This window comes from Corvus kubaryi, unplaced genomic scaffold (genome assembly GCF_017639235.1).
Source record: "Corvus kubaryi isolate FWS band 111438036 unplaced genomic scaffold, C.kubaryi_AGA036_p1.0 37103, whole genome shotgun sequence".
Classification (NCBI taxonomy): Eukaryota; Metazoa; Chordata; class Aves; order Passeriformes; family Corvidae; genus Corvus; species Corvus kubaryi.
In genome coordinates, this window is record NW_024581029.1 from 165,520 (window position 1) to 185,189 (window position 19,670).

At 42.2% G+C, this 19,670-nt stretch overlaps 1 protein-coding gene across 22 annotated transcripts in view; it reads left to right on the forward strand.

The window, feature by feature from the left end:
• Nucleotides 1-19,670, forward strand: part of CCDC88A (coiled-coil domain containing 88A) — a 65,313-nt gene that overhangs the window by 37,421 nt on the left and 8,222 nt on the right. For 4 of the 22 annotated variants that reach the window (XM_042021023.1, XM_042021022.1, XM_042021038.1 and 1 more), the window contains 18 exons: nt 276-403; nt 3,254-3,395; nt 3,980-4,156; nt 4,665-4,826; nt 7,134-7,411; nt 7,597-7,740; nt 8,272-8,458; nt 8,811-8,956; nt 9,632-9,724; nt 9,920-10,134; nt 14,859-14,942; nt 15,500-15,532; nt 15,959-16,162; nt 16,450-16,521; nt 17,071-17,157; nt 17,288-17,344; nt 17,489-17,569; nt 18,952-19,217. In XM_042021023.1, coding sequence (XP_041876957.1) covers nt 276-403; nt 3,254-3,395; nt 3,980-4,156; nt 4,665-4,826; nt 7,134-7,411; nt 7,597-7,740; nt 8,272-8,458; nt 8,811-8,956; nt 9,632-9,724; nt 9,920-10,134; nt 14,859-14,942; nt 15,500-15,532; nt 15,959-16,162; nt 16,450-16,521; nt 17,071-17,157; nt 17,288-17,344; nt 17,489-17,569; nt 18,952-19,217 — 2,556 coding nt within the window. The remainder of the gene's footprint in view (nt 1-275; nt 404-3,253; nt 3,396-3,979; nt 4,157-4,664; nt 4,827-7,133; nt 7,412-7,596; nt 7,741-8,271; nt 8,459-8,810; nt 8,957-9,631; nt 9,725-9,919; nt 10,135-14,858; nt 14,943-15,499; nt 15,533-15,958; nt 16,163-16,449; nt 16,522-17,070; nt 17,158-17,287; nt 17,345-17,488; nt 17,570-18,951; nt 19,218-19,670) is intronic. The other 18 variants (XM_042021032.1, XM_042021041.1, XM_042021033.1 and 15 more) reach the window with 16 other exon arrangements.

Here is a 19,670-nt window from a genome sequence, read left to right on the forward strand (position 1 = left end):
AAAGGAAGAGTATCATGCTACTGGAACATTTCCCCTTCACTGTCATGTTCCAGACCAAATTTAAAGGGAAACTGTAAAAGAGAGAGCACAGAGAAATCATATTCTAGTTACAGTGTAATGTCTGATACAGCTGGAAGCTGACAACTGGAAGGAGAGTTGAACATGAATTATTGCAGTCATGTAATGATAGAACGCCCTTGTCTCAGCCCTCCTGGAACTAAGACTACGTTGTTTTATTTCTCTGAAGATACTGACTGTAGTTTTTTCTGTGCAAGGACTTAGTGAATGAGAAATTGAAGACACAACAGATGAACAATGATCTAGAAAAACTGGCCCACGAGCTTGAAAAAATTGGCTTGAACAAGGAGCGTCTCCTGCACGATGAGCAGAGCAGTGATGACAGGTGAGAATGGCAGGGCCTACCTGAGAGAGAGCACAAATGAGGGTCTTTTTTATTCATGAAGTGGTTTTGCAGACTGGTTCTGTGCATACTCTTAGATTTTTAAGGCACACTCGTAGACCCAAAATGGAACTTGATATTTTTGGAAATTAATTAGTTGATGTGCTGTCACATTCAGCTGACTGTGACAGTGACTTGCCGCTTTTTGTTGCTAAGAGACTCATTGAAGTATGTCAGGAGATACAGTTAATTATAATTAAAATGTTTTATGCTCTAGTCAGCAGCAGCAACAGTAGCAGTAAAAGATAATGAGCTCAAAGTGTTGGGTTTTTTTTTTCTTTTTTGACTGCCTGTCTGATACAAATGGTTTTTGTCACATAGTGATTACCTTAAACTGCCTCACTCTTTCCTTGCAACCATTTCCTTCTAGTTCTTCCTTCCTAAAGGAAGCTGCATTCCCACTTTCCCTGTCTGGGAAGTATCCAGTGCTCCAGTGTCTCCAGAACTTGGTGGTGGCTCCATCATTCTTCCACACCTGCCATTGGAAAGCAGCTGCTGCCCTGACATCTGTTTCCTCTGCTGTATTTTCCTCCTCTGTCTTATCCTGCAGGGATTTAGGGAAAATTGGTGGCAGGAGCAAAGCAGACTGGTGTGGGCTTCTAGCCAAGCTTTACTTCCCGGTGCTGTTCTGCTGTCATTATCTGTCATGAGTATGGAGATTGATTTGGGGCTTTGTGTGTCCAAAGGAAACCAAGTAACACTTGGGGTTTGAATCCAGTTCCCCTTTCTTGCTGCCAGTGCTCTGTCATGGGGTGCTGCCAGAGTCCTGTGGGTGAATGTGTTACCTGCTCTTGGTTTCTGCTGGTGGCTTTCACCTGCATTTCTCAGCTCCCACATGAGTTCAGGCGAAGTCCTCAGAACCTGGACTGGTTGGATTTCTTCTGATTTAAGCACTTCTGTGTCCCATACAGCACTTGATAAGCATTTGATATGTCCTTAGGTGAATATACCCAGCAAAAAACCACCAGTCCTTGATCCAAGGTGAAGCTTAAGCTTAGATGAAGCCCAAATGGAGCAACATTTAATCAAGTTCTAGGTTAGAAGTGGTTGGGCTCTGCTGCTGGCTTGAGCTACTTCCCAAGCTCCTTGTAGAGCTGGAGGACCATGAAAGGGCAGTGGTTACTTTCCATGTGAAAACTTGGGTTGGTTTGAAATTTTGCTGTGCCAGTATCCTGCTTTTCCATTGTTCTTAGCTTCTTCATTCATCCCAAAGACACCTGGATTGCTTTCCTTACATAACAATGCATAGGTGAGGCAGTAGCAGTTCTTTAACCAGGCCTGTAAAGAGGGCGTTTTCATTATAGGCAAAATTACTCCTCAGTGTGGGCAAAATTACTTCTTTCATCTGTCTCTGTCATTTTGATGATGGAAATTAAAAATGTACCACTTTCCTCCTCCTGGCTGGAAAGAGCTGCTTGTGGTTTTTAATGAATGATCTTGGTAGCACTTCAGAGTGTTTTTATTGAGGTCTAAACTGGCCACGTTTTATGAGTTAACTTTGAAGTGTTTTCCATTTTCTCTTGCCTGCTATCCTTAGACAAACAGATTTATGGATTTTGACTCTCAATCCAAAGTAACCCAGCTTGCAGTTATGTTACAAAATTTGTACCATCTTTCATTGTTCAAAATGAAAGTGGATATTGGATCTCTGCTATTATTCTTTTCCCTCCTTTGTTTTCTATAGAATTGTGTAGCTTTTCAGTAGCAGGAATTAGTTGTAGCCAAGTCTGTACTTCAGCTCAAGAAGGTGAAATACTGTATATTCTGCTAGTCATAAGTTGCCTACTCTTCTGTAAATCTTTGGGAATTAGTTGTCATATCTTAGAATCTCAGATTCTCATCCTGCTGCATGATGCTACTGGACAGCTTTCTGCTTATTAATTCTCTTCCCGTTGATCTTCTGCTCCAGTTCCTGACTGGATCTGATGCCACTGTCCATTCAGGAGTCTCCTGCAGTTTATTCCCTTCACTAAACTGATGGATCCCTTCAGCAGCCAGGATTAGAAAGGGGGATATCAGTTTGGTTTATTTTATCCAGCTGTGGGGCGGAGTGAGGTGTTCTCCAGATTCTGAGCCACACACAGGGACTGAACTGCTTAGAAGTGATTCATGATTTTGGTTTCAGTATTTCCCATAAAGGATGTGCAGTGCTAAATCAATACAGTTTAATCTGACCACTTCTCTCTCAAATTGACATTTTGGGGGGTTTTAGGTGCCCTGCAATATTGTGAATATGGTTAAAAATGGAAGCTTTGCACATCAAGGGTGGCAACAGTCTTAAAATATCAGCAGCTGGGCTGAGTGAGCAATTTACACATTGATGCACCAAACGAGTGTGCACCTGCACAGTCCTGTGCTCCAGCTCCTTCCCTGTCCTCCCCTTTGGAGCTGGCAGGAAATGGGAACTGATGAAAATCTTGCTCTCCAAACACTTCACATTCTAATTGAGTTCAGGTCCCCGCTGGATTCGCTGGAGTGGAGCCAGAAGGAGGAGTGCAGGCACCACTCACTAATGATGCAGAGAAGCTCAGCAGCCCCCTGGTGTGCCTGAACGGGCCGATTTCTGTGTCTGACATGTTTTAGAAGAATGAAGGAGTCAAAAATGGTTTTGACAACCATCTTCTGGTTATTTTTGACATAGGACTTGCTGGGGATGCTGAGGTGTCTTCGTACTTTTGTCTACAGCACTCAGGGATTTTTGAATGTAGCTATGAGACTGTTCTAGAGCATTTTAGAATTTAAATACCTCGAATAGTTATTTGAAATACAGACTCTTTTTTTGTTGTTCGCCAGTAGGTACAAGCTCTTGGAGTCCAAATTAGAGTCCACGCTCAAGAAGTCTCTGGAAATAAAAGAAGAAAAAATTGCTGCTTTGGAGGCTCGTTTGGAAGAATCAACAAATCTAAACCAGCAGCTGCGTCAGGAACTGAAAACAGTAAGGAAAAGGACATTTTTCTGTAAGGTTAAATGACTCCTATATGAGCTGTTGTTACTTCTACACTTTTTGGGTAAGACAGTCAAAAATGGCCATCGTTCAGGTGCCAGAAAGCAGGACAAAGGTGTGAATGCTTTTAAGACTGTGTTGACATCGCTCAGTTGTTGAGTTTATTCACTGGCCATGAAAACATCAGCTGGATAAATCACCTGGAGTCGATTTGATTTGGGATGTCATTTCCAGTTAGGTTTTCTGGCCTACCTTGAACAGCCTGAGTAGATTGGTTAAAAAAGGAAATACAATCACCTTGCTTTAGAATTTTAGTATAACAGTTGGGGGATACAGTTGAAAGCACTGAAATAAAATAGAAAATAGAGGTCTCCTGTTTGTTGGGGTTAAACTGTCCATGTCCATAAATAATTTGTACCTCATCTCTCCAAATATGTACGAAAAACAGGTTTACAAATTCAGTAACAGCACTTCTGTTCTTTGAGAAGGGGCATGGTCAGGTGATTCATTAGTAAATTATGACATACAAAATGGAAAATTCTAAACCTAACTTAAGTTGTCCTAAATAATTCCAGGTGAAGAAGAACTATGAAGCTCTCAAGCAAAGACAAGAAGAGGAAAGGATGGTTCAGAATTCTCCTCCAAGAAGCGGAGAAGAAAATCAGTCTGTCAATAAGTGGGAGAAGGAAAGTCAGGAGACTACTAGAGAATTATTGAAAGTTAAAGATAGATTAATCGAGGTGGAAAGGAATGTAAGATATATTTTAAATATTATTCTGGTGGTAATTATTTGTGGTGAGCTGTTCCAGTAATGCAAATGAGGGTGCTGTTGAGACACTTTAATTTATCACCTCGTTTCCATCCCAGGCAGAATCTGAATTAAATACTGTGCATGTAGCAGCTGGATTCTGCTCTGTGGGATGCCATAAAGCACTTGACAGGCATTTAAAAAGGAAATGTGAAAACATGAATTTGCCCTTTTGAATCCACAGCTCTCTCTCAAATCCCTGTTCTATAATCCCTGTTTACATGAGTCCTGGAGGTTTCTCTCCTGTTTCTCCATAGGTGCAATATCCATTTACCTGTTTTTCCAGTGATAAATCCCCCCAAAGGTTGTTACTTTGTTCTGCAGTTTTATCCCACCCTGTAAATCTCTGCACAGTCCTGCTGCTTTGTATGGTCTGGAAAACACTTCTGTTTTATCTTGGAGTTCCTGGAGCAGCTGTGAACTGAGGTTTTGTGTGGTTTTAAACCCCCCAGAACGCGACGCTGCAGGCGGAGAAGCAGGCGCTGAAAACGCAGCTCAAGCAGCTCGAGACACAGAACAACAACCTGCAGGCCCAGATCCTGGCCCTGCAGAGACAGACTGTGTCCCTGCAGGAGCAAAACACAACTCTGCAAACTCAGAATGCCAAGCTGCAGGTAATGCTTCCTTCGTTTGCTTTCAAAAATAAAATTAAAGGGTTTTTTTCCAAAGGAAAACTTAAAATACATCTTCATCGTTGGCTTTAAAATCCCATTTTGCTTCCTGGAGAGACATGGGAAAGAAGGTGATGTGAAAATAATCTGCACTCAGCAATCAAGTAATGGTTTGTTTGCTGATGGAAAATTACATTTTTAGAAATTGGTTTAAATCCTTTGTCCAGTGTAAAATCTTGATTTTATACTTAGAAGTAGAGTAGATTCTCTTATCCAGCATTCCAAGATTACTTGGGTCTTTTACTGTATTTATACATGTAAATTAGGTCAGGGAAGTAGTGTGTGCAGCCATATTCTAGTAAATTTTATCTATTTTTTATAAATATCTAAAAAGAAAAGTAAAGCCATACCTAAAAGGAAAATCAAGATACTTAAATACAGAAGATTTTAAAAAAACAAAAGGAAGTGGAAAGCTACATAAATACGTGAAGACATGAATTTAGATAATTGAGAGGCAGAGTGTCTTGCAGCTCTTCTGGCCAAAATTCAGGTGTTGTCCTTATATTTTACAGGGTTATTAAATATGTATCTTTTTCTTTAAAAACGAAATATTCTTGTCAATGGATTTAATGCTTTTTGGAGTTCCAAGAATCAAAACTCCTTCAAGGGGGAATAAAAACCCCACAATGCAGCAGAAATAGTAAAGAGTGTCAGAAAGGATGGAGGGTTGATGGAAATCCGAGTGTCAAGGACTGTTTAAATGAAACAAGTAATGCATTTGGTGGATGCCTGGAGTCTCCTCCTGGCTCTTCCTGAAAAGCAGAACATTGTTGTTCCACGGATGCACTTTCTGCTGCCAAGCTGAAATGTCAGTAGTGCACAGCACTCCTGATAAAACAGGACATTGGTGCACACCCTGTGCCTCCTCTGGTTGTTAAAAACCAGTGGATATGGCATGGAAATAGCCTGTTTAACCAGGTGAGAGTGGATTGCTGGGATTCAGAGCTCTCTGAGTACTCTTGTAATTCCATTCATTAAAAAACAGAGGAATATCTCTGTAGTTCCTTTTTTGCCTAATGCCCAGCAGCACAGGCCTTTCCTCTCTGGCAAGACAGTTCTCCATGAGCTGTAAATCCAAGTGGAAGTTGAAATATGTTCAGGAAAATCAAGAGCGATGAACTGTTGGCTAAATCCGAAGCGCAGACTAAGCTGCTCTACCTAGACTGTGCCAAAACTGTTCCTGGGCAACTAATTCTTCTCTTCCTCCTGATAGCCATAAGGAGCAGCCAGAGGAAAGGATGTCTGAAAGGGTAACTGGGAATTCTGACCTAACCAAACTCAGGATTCAGCCTGGGAAGTTTCCCAGCACACCCATGCCATCAGACATGACTTCATTTCCAGTGAAAGGTTCAGCTTTCTCATGTGTAACAAAGAGCGCTGCAGTTCCAGCAGGAAGGGATTTGTTCCCTGGTAACAGCAGGAACTGGAGTGAGAGATGGAATTTTCTTTCCTTAATAGATATCCCGAGGGTATTAGAAGCCTCTGTAGTTTGTGGTTTTCATCTCTTGAACAGGAAAGAGAAGGAAACTGGTACAGGTCAGGTGACAAGCACCAATTCTTAAGGATATCCAAGGATTCAATTTGGTAATCTCTCCAGAGGCACAAAAAGTGAAGTTGTTGGTTGTTTGGGGCTTTTTAAAATTGTCTAATGGTGAAGGCTTTGGTGTACTAATACACATTAATGCTGTTCTGAGATAGTTGTTGGAGAACTGGTGCTGTTCCACGAAGAGCACAGAACAGAACATGCGTAGTTCCTTCCAGGTGCTATTACATATCTCCCTCTCTGTGTTAAATGGATGCTCCTGTTGGAACTCTCATTGTAAAGGAATGTGTGGATACCATGAAGATTTTATGGTGACAACACAGAATTTTTAAAAATAGAGATCTCCATGCCAGTGTGAAAGTTCCTTTTATTTTAGTCATGTCACAGATTTTGCTTTTATTAGCATCACTGGGGATCCATTTCTCCAAGGTATCTTGGTGCTAGAGGAGAGTGGCCCTGTCAGCAAGATAACACTTTAACAGATGTTGAAAGGTAAATAATGGTTTGATCCATCCCTGTCAATTTAATCACACGCTTCAATGCTTTCTGCTAAAAAACTCTCGTGGAACGTTTTGAATTGGAGCTGTCTCCTGGGATATAAGAAAAAGTTGTCAATGGAACAGCCAGAAGGTCGTGAAGGGTTCAACCCAAGAAATCTTCAAATGGGAGATAAAATAACCCGGGCTGTGCAATGTTCCTGGCTGCAGGTTGAGAATTCCACGCTGAATTCCCAGAGCACCTCGCTGATGAACCAGAACGCGCAGCTGCTGATCCAGCAGTCGGCCCTGGAGAACGAGAACGAGTGCGTGCTGAAGGAGCGCGAGGACCTCAAGGGGCTCTACGAGGCCCTGCTCAAGGACCACGAGCGCCTGGAGCAGCTGCACGAGCGCCAGGCAGCCGAGTACGAGTCCCTCATCGCCAAGCACGGCAGCCTCAAGTCTGCTCACAAAAACCTGGAGGTGGAGCACAAGGACTTGGAGGATAGGTAAATACTCAGGGAAGTGAGTCTGCCCTTCAGCAAAAGCCGCTGTCTAATGAAATGACAGAATGAATAAAATCAGCATCACTTAATCACTAAGATTTAAAACTTTGACAGAGGCCATTTCATCAAAATTCCCTTTTTTTTTGTCATTCCACAAAAACGAGTGTAAGTACTGTCTTCCTCTGCAGGTACAATCAACTGCTGAAACAGAAGGTGCAGCTGGAAGAACTGGAGAAAGTTCTCAAGACAGAGCAGGACAAAATGCTGCAGCAAAGTGAGAAACATGAAACTGTGGCAGCAGAATATAAAAAGCTTCGGGATGAAAATGAAAGGTAAAGAGAACTCTGGCACCTGAGCACCTGCCAGCGCAGCCTGACCAAGTGCTGTGTTCTTTCACATTTCTTAACATCTAATGCTGCTATTCCAAATACCCGTGATCCCACAAAAATAATCATTATATCCTGAGGGGACATGTGGGACAAAAGGACATGGCAGGGCCCAGGAGGGACAAATAGGGAATGGGTATTTGTAGCCTCCATGATTGCCAAAGTTTGGGCCATTCCTATTTTGTGTTGTCAAGAAATCCTGGCTGTTTTGTAAGATTCTTTTGTTCTGAAAAGTGGCATCTTAAAACTAGTTATGATGTAGAGATACTCCTTTGTATTTAAATATACAGAGAACAGTGCTTGGCTCAAAGGCCAGTTTCCTTCTCAAAGGAAAATGAGGCTGGGATAACTTACAGTATGTGATAGTAAGGAATTTGTATATGTATTTCATGGAGTAGTTGGAAATGTCCTGTTTCAGAGGGAGTGTGGGTAAGAAACTCATTTCCAGCACTCTCTGATGCTGTCTTTGCATCCCAGGCTCACTCACACGTACAGTCAGCTCCTGAGGGAAAATGAAGTACTCCAGACTGACCACAAGAATCTGAAAACATTATTGAACAATTCCAAACTGGAACAAACACGGTTGGAAGCCGAGTTTTCCAAACTCAAAGAACAGTACCAGCAACTGGATATTACATCAACAAAACTAAATAATCAGTGTGAGGTATGTGGGGATTCTGGATGGATCATAGGAATATTTATATCACTGTATTTATAGGTTTATAAAATCATATGAAGAGCTGGAGAATCAGTTTACAGATAATGAAGTGGATCCAGAGGCTAATTAATTTGCCTGCTCTACAGGCAATACAAAATTTCAGGCTCATATTAGGGAAACCGGTTTAAATTATTTAAAGCATCAAAGAGGCTTTTATCAATTGATTCGTGATTTAATTTTGGGTTTGATTTGACTCTCTGAATCCCTCTGTAGACCTAAATTTTCTTGATAATCTCATTATCTCTATGTAAAATACACTCACATATAAGTGCATGGGCAATTTAACCTGTTTTAACAGCTGCTCAGCCAGCTTAAAGGAAACCTGGAGGAGGAGAACAGACACCTGCTGGATCAAATCCAAACTTTAATGCTGCAGAACAGAACACTACTGGAGCAAAACATGGAAAGCAAGGATCTCTTCCATGTGGAGCAAAGGCAATACATGTGAGTTGTGAGAACAATGGAATCACTGTGATGAGGGCAATTAGGACCCCAATACTCGTATTTTTAAACAAAGCTGTTATATATAGAATCTAACACGTGCTGCTTCTGAATTGTTTCTTTTTAAAATAAGAATTCCAGTAACAAATGTAAAGCAGATAATTCAGTATCAACATTATATTTGTAGTTGTAAAGGATCAGTACAACTGTGTTCATTATTGATGATGCAAATAAGGAATAAAAACGATATTTATTCCTCATTCTACTACTGGCAAAGTTTAGATTTGTAATCACTGTATTTGTAGGTTCATACATTCATACATGAATCTACATCAATTGAAGATTAATTTGTAGATTTGTAATCTGAATTTCTTTAGTGGACTCGAGAGAAGGGAAGAGAAAATGTGCTTGTCTAAATGATAGAGCACTTTATTTTAAAAGGAGAAATATGTAATAAAGGCAAATGGAATTTTTTTCAATTTTATATCATGAAGTTAAGCCTAAGGCTGATTGATTGTTTGCTGTATCTCTTGTTTTTTTCAATAAGAAACACGTGCTGTGTAAGAATTCCTCACAAAAGGTGACAATTTTCAGATAACAGATTCCCAGAGGAACGTGCTGCCCACGCATTGTGTATACATTTTTGAGGCATAAATTATCATTAATTTCTGTTTGCAGTGACAAACTAAATGAATTGAGGCGCCAGAAGGAGAAACTGGAGGAGAAGATAATGGATCAGTATAAATTTTATGAGCCATCTCCACCACGAAGGTACTGATGAACATGATGTAAAAATCAAGCACAGCTCTAAAGCATGACAGACCTGTTCTGTTCCCACTGAACATCGAGATTCTGTGACATTCATGGGATCAGAATCACGTCTGTGTCTTGCATAAAAATTAGGAGAATCTGCAGGCCTAACAGTGTGTTATAAATGCAGTGAATGTGCTGTGTTATTGGTGACAGAAGGGGCAACTGGATCACCCTGAAGATGAGGAAGCTGATCAAGTCCAAGAAGGACGGGAACCGCGAGCGCCTCAAGTCAGTGACGCTGACGCCCACGCGCTCCGAGTCCAGCGAGGGATTCCTGCAGCTGCCCCACCAGGACAGCCAGGACAGCTCCTCCGTGGGCTCCAACTCCCTGGAGGATGGGCAGACCCTGGGCACCAAAAAGAGTAGTAGTGAGTACTGCAAACCACTTCATTCCGTGAATAAACCTTGGCTAAATGTTGGAAAAGACTGCGTATTCTGGAGGATTTGTAAAGATCATTTTTAAGTCTGTAGGAATGAAGCCTGGATTAATTTATTAAGGACAGAACTTGTTGCAAACTCCCTGAAGTGTTTGGGCAGAACTAGTTTTGAGCATTTCTGTATCTCACAATGTAAATGTTAAAGTACACTCACAGTGCCTGGGTAAGATGAAGCAGGCACTGGTACTGGGTCAGATGAGCAGGATTTGGGATAGAATGTCAGATGTCATCTCTAGGACCCTTTTTGTTTCTCCCTCTTGTCCCAGCATGACTCTTTCCCCTTGTCTTGGAAGTGTTTTCCAAGCTGTGGCTGTGCTAACATCCTTGAGTTGCTAAAAACACCTTCTGTCTGAAGGTGTTCCCCCAGCATCTCACAAAAGCAGCGATGAAATTTGGATATGCAACAAGAAGTGTTAATGCAGAGACACAACCTGTTAAAAAGATGGGAATTGCTACTGATCCTGAAATTGGAGTGAAGTAGCTGAGAGGGAGAATGAGGACTTACAAAAGTGTGATTAGATGGAATATTCCAGGCACAATTTGCTGACCTTGAAAGATCTGATACCCATCCCATTAGGGTGCCCATGATATATAAGGCCAGATTCCGTTTATTATTATTTATTACCTATGGTTTTTGTTCTCCGCTCTTGGCATGAATCATTAACTGCCCAGTTTCTCACAACTTGAGAGATAATTACAGCCAAGTTATCAGGATGTAATGGTTCTATTTAATAACTGTGCACCAAAAGCATTTTGGCTGTGCATGTAAAAGCATCAGAATCCATGTGCATTAACAGTCACTTCCGATCTTTGCACTACTACTTCTAAATTTAATGTATGGGGTTTTAAAAGACAGCAGGTCTGGGGTTTGTGCCAGCTGTGAATTATTGCAGCCACTATGATGTGGTATTTTTTCTTCTGTGCTTCTTGCAGAAGCTTAGTCAAAGTTAAAAACATCCAAAAATGCTATTTCAGGGAAAGTTAAAATCAGATGTGTAATTTTTAATAACTGAAGAAAATAGTTCAAGGGTACATTTTAGCACTTTTGTTACTAACTTCTTCTCCCTTTGGGGAGCTCAGCCTTTTCCAGTGTAAGCTTCAAAACAGGTACTTTTAAACTTTTTTAAAAAGCAGCTGTTGCTTTTACATCCAAACCGTGAGTGGTGTGGAATTGGGGAGTGACTGAAGCTGTCCTGGATGTGTGTCAGTGGGAACTGAGAGTGTGCACGCTGTGGTTCAGCCCATCTGCATCTGTGTCAGCAATGTCATGTTCTGGAAGGGCTTTTCTGTGACAGTTTTCTTTGCATGATCCTTGGGACCTTGTAGTGTGCAGTTACCCTCCTGGGGAGCCACGGCTGCAGTTATGGTGGCTGAGCCTCAAAAGAGGTTTGAAGCTGTTCAGACCTCATTAATTTTCTACTCCATGGATCTTGTTCATGTTCCTCTTAATCCCAGTGTATTTATCCACAAACTGGAAGGGCTGATCTAATTCCGGATCCTAACCTTCCTCCAGCACACATGTCGCCATGGAAACCACAGTTTTGGAGAGAATTCGGATGCATTTTGTGCCAACTCAGCTCTGACAGTCTCTGAGACAGCGATCTTGAGACAGTTTGTGCCTCACAAAGCAAAGAGAGTATCTCAGTATGACAAGTGCTGGTGATGGTGCACATTTTGCAGTCTATTTCTTCTGCTCCTAGAGTGACCGTAAATCCTAAATCCCGGGATCTGGGGTCCTTTCTTTTCCGTGGGAAGCAGTTTGGCAGTAGCAGCTTCCACTGAAGGAGCTACAGGAGGGAGCAAATATTTGTGTGAGTGCCCCCTGTCTGTGCCAGCGCTCAGGTGTTGGAGCTCTCCGTGCTGGCTGCAGGCAGCTCTGCCTCCGGAGGAGTTCTGTGCCACCCTGATCTCCGGCATCTGGGAAAGGAGCTGGTTCCACCGGGAACTGCCGAGGTGAAATGTCCGTGTGTCCTTGAGGAGGCAGGAGAAGGTAGCTCACCTTCCCTGGCACAAACCAGCGATGTTCTGAGCTGGAGGACTGAGTGTCTGACATAGAGATCTCCAGGACAGACAGGGCTCACACCCCACATTCCCTGTCAGAGATACTGATTCCAAAAGTATTTGCTGTGTGTGACATCTGTAGTTTTTCCTCTTTTGTGGGTGGTGATGGAGGTTGTGTTTTCCCAACACAGGCCACTTTCTCATGCAAATGTTTCCAAGAGAGCTGTTATCTCCCTGGGAAAGGTGATCTTGGCACAAAAATCAGGTTACCCTGTTCTCAGAGAACACCACCCGAGGTCTCACAGTGCGGCCAGAGCCTGTGTCTGATCCCTCTGGGAAGGAGGGGGTGCCTGGAGGGCTGTTGCTGTCCCAGCAGAGGCTAATCCTGCAGGAAGTGTGTGTTCCTGACTGCAGGGTTTCACCTTGGCTTTTCATACCTGCTGGCAGTACAGCCTCCTTCTTCCCAGGTACTGCCCACAAATTATTACTGATCACCCCTAATGATCAGGTGAGTGCCATGGATCTGACACCTGCTATGTGCAGAGCTTTTCCAGAGAAAACCCAAGGCAGGCAGAGGGGATTTTTGTTCTCTGTGGAAAAATACAGATACTCTTTGCTGACTTCCACTTCAGCCATTTCAGGGGATTAACAACTTCCCAAGGAATTAGGGCTGTTAAGTAAACTGTCACCTCTGCTAGGAACACCAGTAGCAGGCACGCCATGTCACAGAGGGAATAAAAGAAGTATTCTGGGCTCCATTTTCCAGTACCAAGGCATTTTAAAGATTCCTGTCTCGTATTTTCTTCTGTGCCTGAACAAAACAATGTCAGGATTTTAATACAGAATTCCCCAGAGGATTTCAGGCAAGCAGGAGAGTTAAAAAATGGAACGTTTCCTGCTTAGTTGAGGAATTCTGCAATAGTCATCATTCATTCTCAGCTCAGAAAGCAAGAATGTGTTCATGGAATACTGAAAAGAGAAAGAATAGTTAATTGCTGCAGTAGCTCTTCCATCCCAGTATTAATTACTATTTCTTGAGGTGAATTCTGTGCAGACATCACTGACACGGTTTCCCCTCCAAGCATTTTGCCTTGTTGATGCAGGATTTCCAGGCCATCAGTGGTTGCAGGGGAGTTTCCTGGTGGGCACAGTTGCTGAGAGCCATACATCAGCCCTTTTGGAGGTGGTCTGTGTTAATGGACAGGAAGGACAGCTGACTCAAATGGTTCTTGAGCATCCTCTGGTTACTTTTTCATAAGATAAAGGCGTTTTTGGTTAAGAGGGATCAGTTATCTTCCGTAAAAAGGATTACAGAGGGATGAGTTATTTTGTCTGTAGAGGATTATAGAAGTTAGAGAAGAATTTTTTTTCTGTGTTGTCTTGCTGAGAGAAAGTAGAAATAGACCAGAATGACCTCTTGGTCAGATTGGTTTGAGAACCTGTTCCTGTGGGTGCAGACACGGGAAGAGCTGATGGAGAGGGAGGAATATGGAATATTTCAGTGCCAGGGTAGCTCATGTGCACTTGTAAATGGTATATATGATATATATGCACTGCTCTGTAAACAGAGCTGCTGTGTGCCAGGCTGGGGGAGCAGGGCACACCTCCCAAAAGGGGCTGCAGAGACAAACCAGGCAGAGCGTGGTCTCACTGACCTCTGCATGAACCAGAGCTGCTGCTGTCTCTGCAGAAATCACCACTTTGGGGAATTCCATCCTGTGTCCCCTTTTGGATCTTTACGTGGTGGCTCCTGTGCCTGGCATCAGCCCCCTAACTTACCCAAGGCAGGTCAGCAGCTCCTAATGCAGAGTTCCTGACTCCAAGGACAAGATTAACTCGTGACTTCCCCCTCCTCCCTCTTTTAATACTATTTGTAATTTTAACTCTGTAATTCTCCTGGTAGAATTTAACTCGGTTTTCCTTGGGCCCTCCCAAAACGTTACAGTAACACTCACATTTGAAAATTTTTGCTGGGTTTTTTTTTTTCCTTTGGTATTTTTTCAGCTAAAAAATTTGCACATTTGAAGCAGATTGATTTGAATTTAGATTGATTTTTACCAAAATACTGCCCACAAACTACATTGATCAAAAGGCCTATGCAGGTTTCCTTTGAGACAGTAGATGACCAAAGTTATTACTGAGCACAAAATGGAAGAACTGAAGACTAATAATAGACTGTGTCCTCTTAGAAGTTATTAGCCCCCAAAAATAATGATGTGAACATATTTTAACATAGAAATTGTCCTTAGAGTTGCTTTCATTTTCAGCTTTTTTTGCTTCACATTTTTTGTAATGTTCAAAAAAAGTTATTTTTCACAGTAAAAATTACATAGTGGTCAATTTCTGTAATCACCTGCAAAGAAGTTACATTTATTTTTTTAAGAGCTTCAAACTGTATTACCCTCTGCACTGTAATCTTCAGTGCATTTCTGAGTTACCTGTGGAAGTCTTCCTAGTGCAGTTTTCCTATTTCAGTGTAGCTTTCATATTTCATTATCACCCAGAAGCAGGAAATGATAGCTTTTAGCATAGCATAGCTTAAACTCAGACATTCATTTCTGTCCTTAGTTTCAACATTTAACTTCCATCTGTTCTTCTCCCTTTTTTTCTTTCATTTCCCTGTTTCCGTTTTTCCTCATGCTATGACATAAAAGTGGGTGCACTGAAAAGACTGCCCTTTTTGAGGAACAGACCGAAGGAAAAAGACAAAATGAAGGCCTTCTACCGTCGCTCCATGTGTAAGACTTTATGACAGTTCAGCTTCTTCTCGATGGCTACACTGGCTTCCGTTACTAATTTTTCACTAACCTCTCCCTGGACTGCGCTCTATTTTTCCTCCTCTTTTGCAATGTGCAAGTCCTGCTACGGTACAAGGAGCTGGAGCTTTTTCTTTTTACCTCCCCCCCCCCCCCCCTTTTTTTTTTTAAACTTTGGCACTGAATACTTTATATCTGTGCAGCTGTGCACACAGACATAGCCACACGTTCCCATGCACATGCATATAATCTATTCAGTGCAGTGTGACTGCATATATTTGTATACATAGATGTCTATATACACATGGCCCCATGTGTATATAAATTTACAGTGCACTGTGTTAACGGAAATAGTTTTAAATGACACGTTTCATAAGCCTTTTGTTAAGAAGTCACTGTAATTTTTTTTTTTGTTTAAAGCAAGTGTAGGAGATTGTGCAAGGCTCTCTGGTGGTCTGTCACTCTGCGAGTGTTCATCAGTTCTCGTTGCCAAAATGTTGCATTGATTTCTTTTGTTTCGTTTTATTTTCTAATGAGAGGTGGACAGTTTTCTCGAGTTTGGGGAAGTGAAGGTGAATATCATCAGATGTGGTATTTTTCAGATCCTCTCTCTGTTGCTCTGTAACCCCAGTGTGCCTGCAGTAACCTGCACTGTACAAGGATCCCGTGTCAGCGCTGGCACTCCGTTGTATGAGCACCTGTGCCCGTTTTGTCCCTGCTCATCCCATTTTCTCATGGCAAGCAGCTGTCAGAGCCTCTAACAGCACCTGGCGCATGGCGACCCCCTGACAAGCCTGTTTGAGCACCTCCCTGGGCTGCAGGAGCCTGAGCCCCCTCCCTCCCGCCGAGCCGGTTGCATGCGGTGCCGGGGTGTGGTTTGCTCCTGCCGGCTGCGGGCGCTTTAATGCTTAGAAAACTGTCCGACCTTTGCAATGCAGATTAAGAACCGGAGCGGGTACATTGCCCACGCTGATCATTTGCTTTCATTTGCATCCCAGCCATGAATGACCTGGTGCAGTCCATGGTCCTGGCAGGAGGACAATGGACAGGTAGTTCTGAGCATCTGGAGGGTCCTGATGATATATCCACGGGTAAAAGGAGGAAGGAATTGGGAGCTATGGCCTTCTCTACTACAGCTATCAACTTTGCCACTGTCAACTCCTCCACAGGCTTCAGATCCAAGCAGTTGCTAAATAATAAAGGTATAGGTAGAAGCTTTTTGCACCATGATGTGATTATGTAAATATTGGTTTTACTTATGTTTTACGTTTTTCAATCTTAATAACTGAGTTGCAGTGCTAACATAATGAACTGGTTTAATAACTGCAGTTATAAAATGTTCCAAGGTTTTTCCTACAGAATGTTTCCTAAGTAAAAATGGATTGCTTTGAAAAATATTTTAATTTTTACCATTTTACCAATGATAAGTATTTTAATAATCTTTCCATTTTATTTTATTTTACATCTTCCTTTATGTCTCTGTGTGTAGATACTACATCCTTTGAAGATGTAAGTCCACAAGGTATTAGTGATGATTCTAGTACAGGATCGAGAGTTCATGGTAAGATGTGAGCTTTAATTAAATGAATTAAGGGTATATGATGTGAATGTTAATGAATTTGTGAGAATACAGTGAATGGCATCATTGCAATGAGCATGCTCTCTCTGATTTTCATATCTCTCAAATGTATCATTTCTTCAGACTCTCTTTTCTCTCTTAACTACTACATCAGACAGATGTTCTGTATCTCTGGTAGAAAGTATTTGTGAAGTGCATCTGAACAGGATCAAAACATTTTCCCTTTTACTGGGAAAATGTTTTAACTTCCATTGGGAGTTAATAGTAAATAAAGGAAGTTAGCATTTCAGTCCTAAAATATCGAGTCCAAATCTGGCCTGAGTTTTCGATGTTTATTGTTCAGTGAAGCCCAAATTTGCCATGTGCTGTAGTTTATAAAATCATTACAAGTTCCTTCAAGCAAAGCTTTGGAGTGAAAAATAGGCTATTATTCGAAGTGAAGTTTTAACTGTACTATAAACATTTACAATGAGGACAAGCAGCAAACATTTTGGAGGCTACTAACAGTGCATTTCCCTTGTATTGGCTTAGGAGTACAGGACTTTATCTGTGCAGATGCTCTTGCTCCTCCTGTCCATGGCATTCCAGCCCTGTGCAGGGTTCCCTGTCAGATCTGTTGTAAGTGACCTGACCACAGCTGCCCCTGCATGCCCCTGTCTGAGCCCTGCTTTCCCACTGACCACTCAGTTTCAATTCTAAACTACACTCTTTCTCTTTTCCTCTCCTCTGTACCTTGCTATTCCTGTAGTGCCCTTTTCCAAAGTGTCCTCTTGGACTGCCTGGAAATTCCTTCGCTTTCTGATCTGTAAGAAACCACTTTGTTCCCATGGGCATGTTCAGCCTGGGAGGTCGTGCATGATCCTCTGAACATTCTGTGAGCAGAATGTGAAGGTGCCGTGTCCTCTGCTAAAATGTTGCTCATCACGGTGTCTCCTAATTTTCCATTCAGCTTCCAGACCAGCCAGCCTTGATAGTGGCAGGACATCCACTAGCAATAGCAATAACAATGCTTCACTCCATGAAGTCAAAGGTATGCTGGGGGTGAATTCGCATCCGTGCTTCATTTCCGTTCTTTTCTCTGTAAGATCATCTGTAGAGGTTCAAAAACCCCCACAACCAAAAACTTCCCACTGCACAGCACAGCATGTGCTTCCTCAAGCGTTTCACAGCCTTCATTCCCCAGATTAGGAGCGCAGGTATTTTGTGCTTTAATAAATACTAAAAGGGTGGTGTTAGTTTTTAAGTTACCAACTATTTTAAACCAAACCTAACCCAGATAACATTGTTACAAAATAAGAATTCCCCCCCAAATTACTTTAAAAGCTTTTTAGGATGAGAAGTTGCTCTTTTTTTTTTTTTCTCCAAGCATCCTCTTGCACTGCACTGCTGCTGTGAGCTGTGTGCTGCACCACTGCACAAAATGGCACACGTGATTCATGCCAGAAACCTTTATATTTTGGTTTTAATAGATTAATAATATCCCTGGGTTTATCAGTATTCTCTAAATTTGATGTATTAAGAACCCTGGTACATTTTTGTGTCTCATGGCTTTTTTAGCTGCAGACTGCTGTACAGACTAGACTAGGGCACTGCCAGCTCAAGACTTCATTTAATATTCATGGCTTGCATCTATTAAATGGTGCCTGTCTGGAAATTTAGGAATGAATGCTAGCTGAATATTTCTAATAGTTTATTTTAGATCTGTTTGATTACTCCCTTCTGTAAAAGATTCCTTGAGGTCCTCCTTGTCCCAGTGTCTCTACAGGATTAGGCGTTTCCATTGTAAACAACTTATCTTTGTTCAGACTTAAATTCATTTCTTCGGAGTAACACAAAGTTGGAAATACTTGATTATCCATCAGTGGTTTTTAAGCAATTCATAGTTACTGACTATTTACAGATAAAATGAACTGGTGTCATGGAATTCATTTTGCATCTAATACCATGTGCTTCCTTCAGGTCCCAGTTGTAACAAACTAGGAGTAACAGCAGGAATTGTTGGAGAAGCAGCATTCTTGAGTAGTTCTTGTTGGAGAAAATATTTTCTTTCCACTCAATCCTTTGCATTTCCTTTAACATTTAATTACCCTGTGCCTCTCAGTGATGCTGAACAAGAGTGGAGGTGTCTCTTTAGCCTCTTGGAATATAACATTATGCAGGTGGAGGCCCACATTACAAGTGAAAGGTAGTTCTTAGTCAAAAAATCATGCATTGTTTGAGGACCTGCAAAAGGTAAGTCAGAGGAGTGCAATTTTACGGAGTAAAAAATGACAACTGGACTTTTTTTTAGTCTTTTAAATAGAATGAATGTTAACTGAATCTGGTAACATTCCAGATTTGAGTGGGATTATACAGGTTTGCAGCTTTTTTGGTGTATTTCTAATGGACGTACTTAATGCCTTCCCCCCAAAGCAGGTGCAGTGAACAGCCAGAGCAGGCCCCAGAGCCACAGCAGTGGGGAGTTCAGCCTGCTCCACGAGCACGAGGCCTGGTCCAGCAGCAGCAGCAGCCCCATCCAGTACCTGAGGGGGCACACCAGGTCTAGCCCTGTGCTCCAGCACAGGATGCCCGAGACGCCGGAGAGTCGTGGGAAACAGACCAAAACGGGCTCCCCTGGAAGTGAAGTTGTCACCCTGCAGCAGTTCCTGGAAGAAAGCAACAAGAGTAACTCCAGTGAGGTCAGTTCAGAGAGTGTTAAACTGCGTAGTGTGCCATCGGTGGGCTCAGAATTAATGCAAGGATCAGTGAGTGGAATTGCTTAAAGGCTTGTTGGAGCTGTTGTCACACCTGCATTGAGAGGTCACAGGCACTGTCTCCTGATGCACTGTCCGGTTCCACCAGCAGGAAATTTGTGGAATTTTGCAGCTTGACCCTCTGTGGTCCCTGGGTTGGGTAGGAAAGTCGACCTGTACTGACAAAGCTGTCCAGTGTCCGGTGCGTGGGACACCAGGGCTCGGAGTGGGTTCACTCTTCTTCTTCCAGTGCAGCAGCAGCTGTTGTCACATCTGTCCTGCATCAACAAGAAGGAAGATGTTTCACTTCATTCCCTGAGGAGATTCTTGTCTGCTTCAGTTTCATCTTCTTAACATACTGGGAACCTAAAAGTGACCTTGGAGCTTAATGAAATCTGA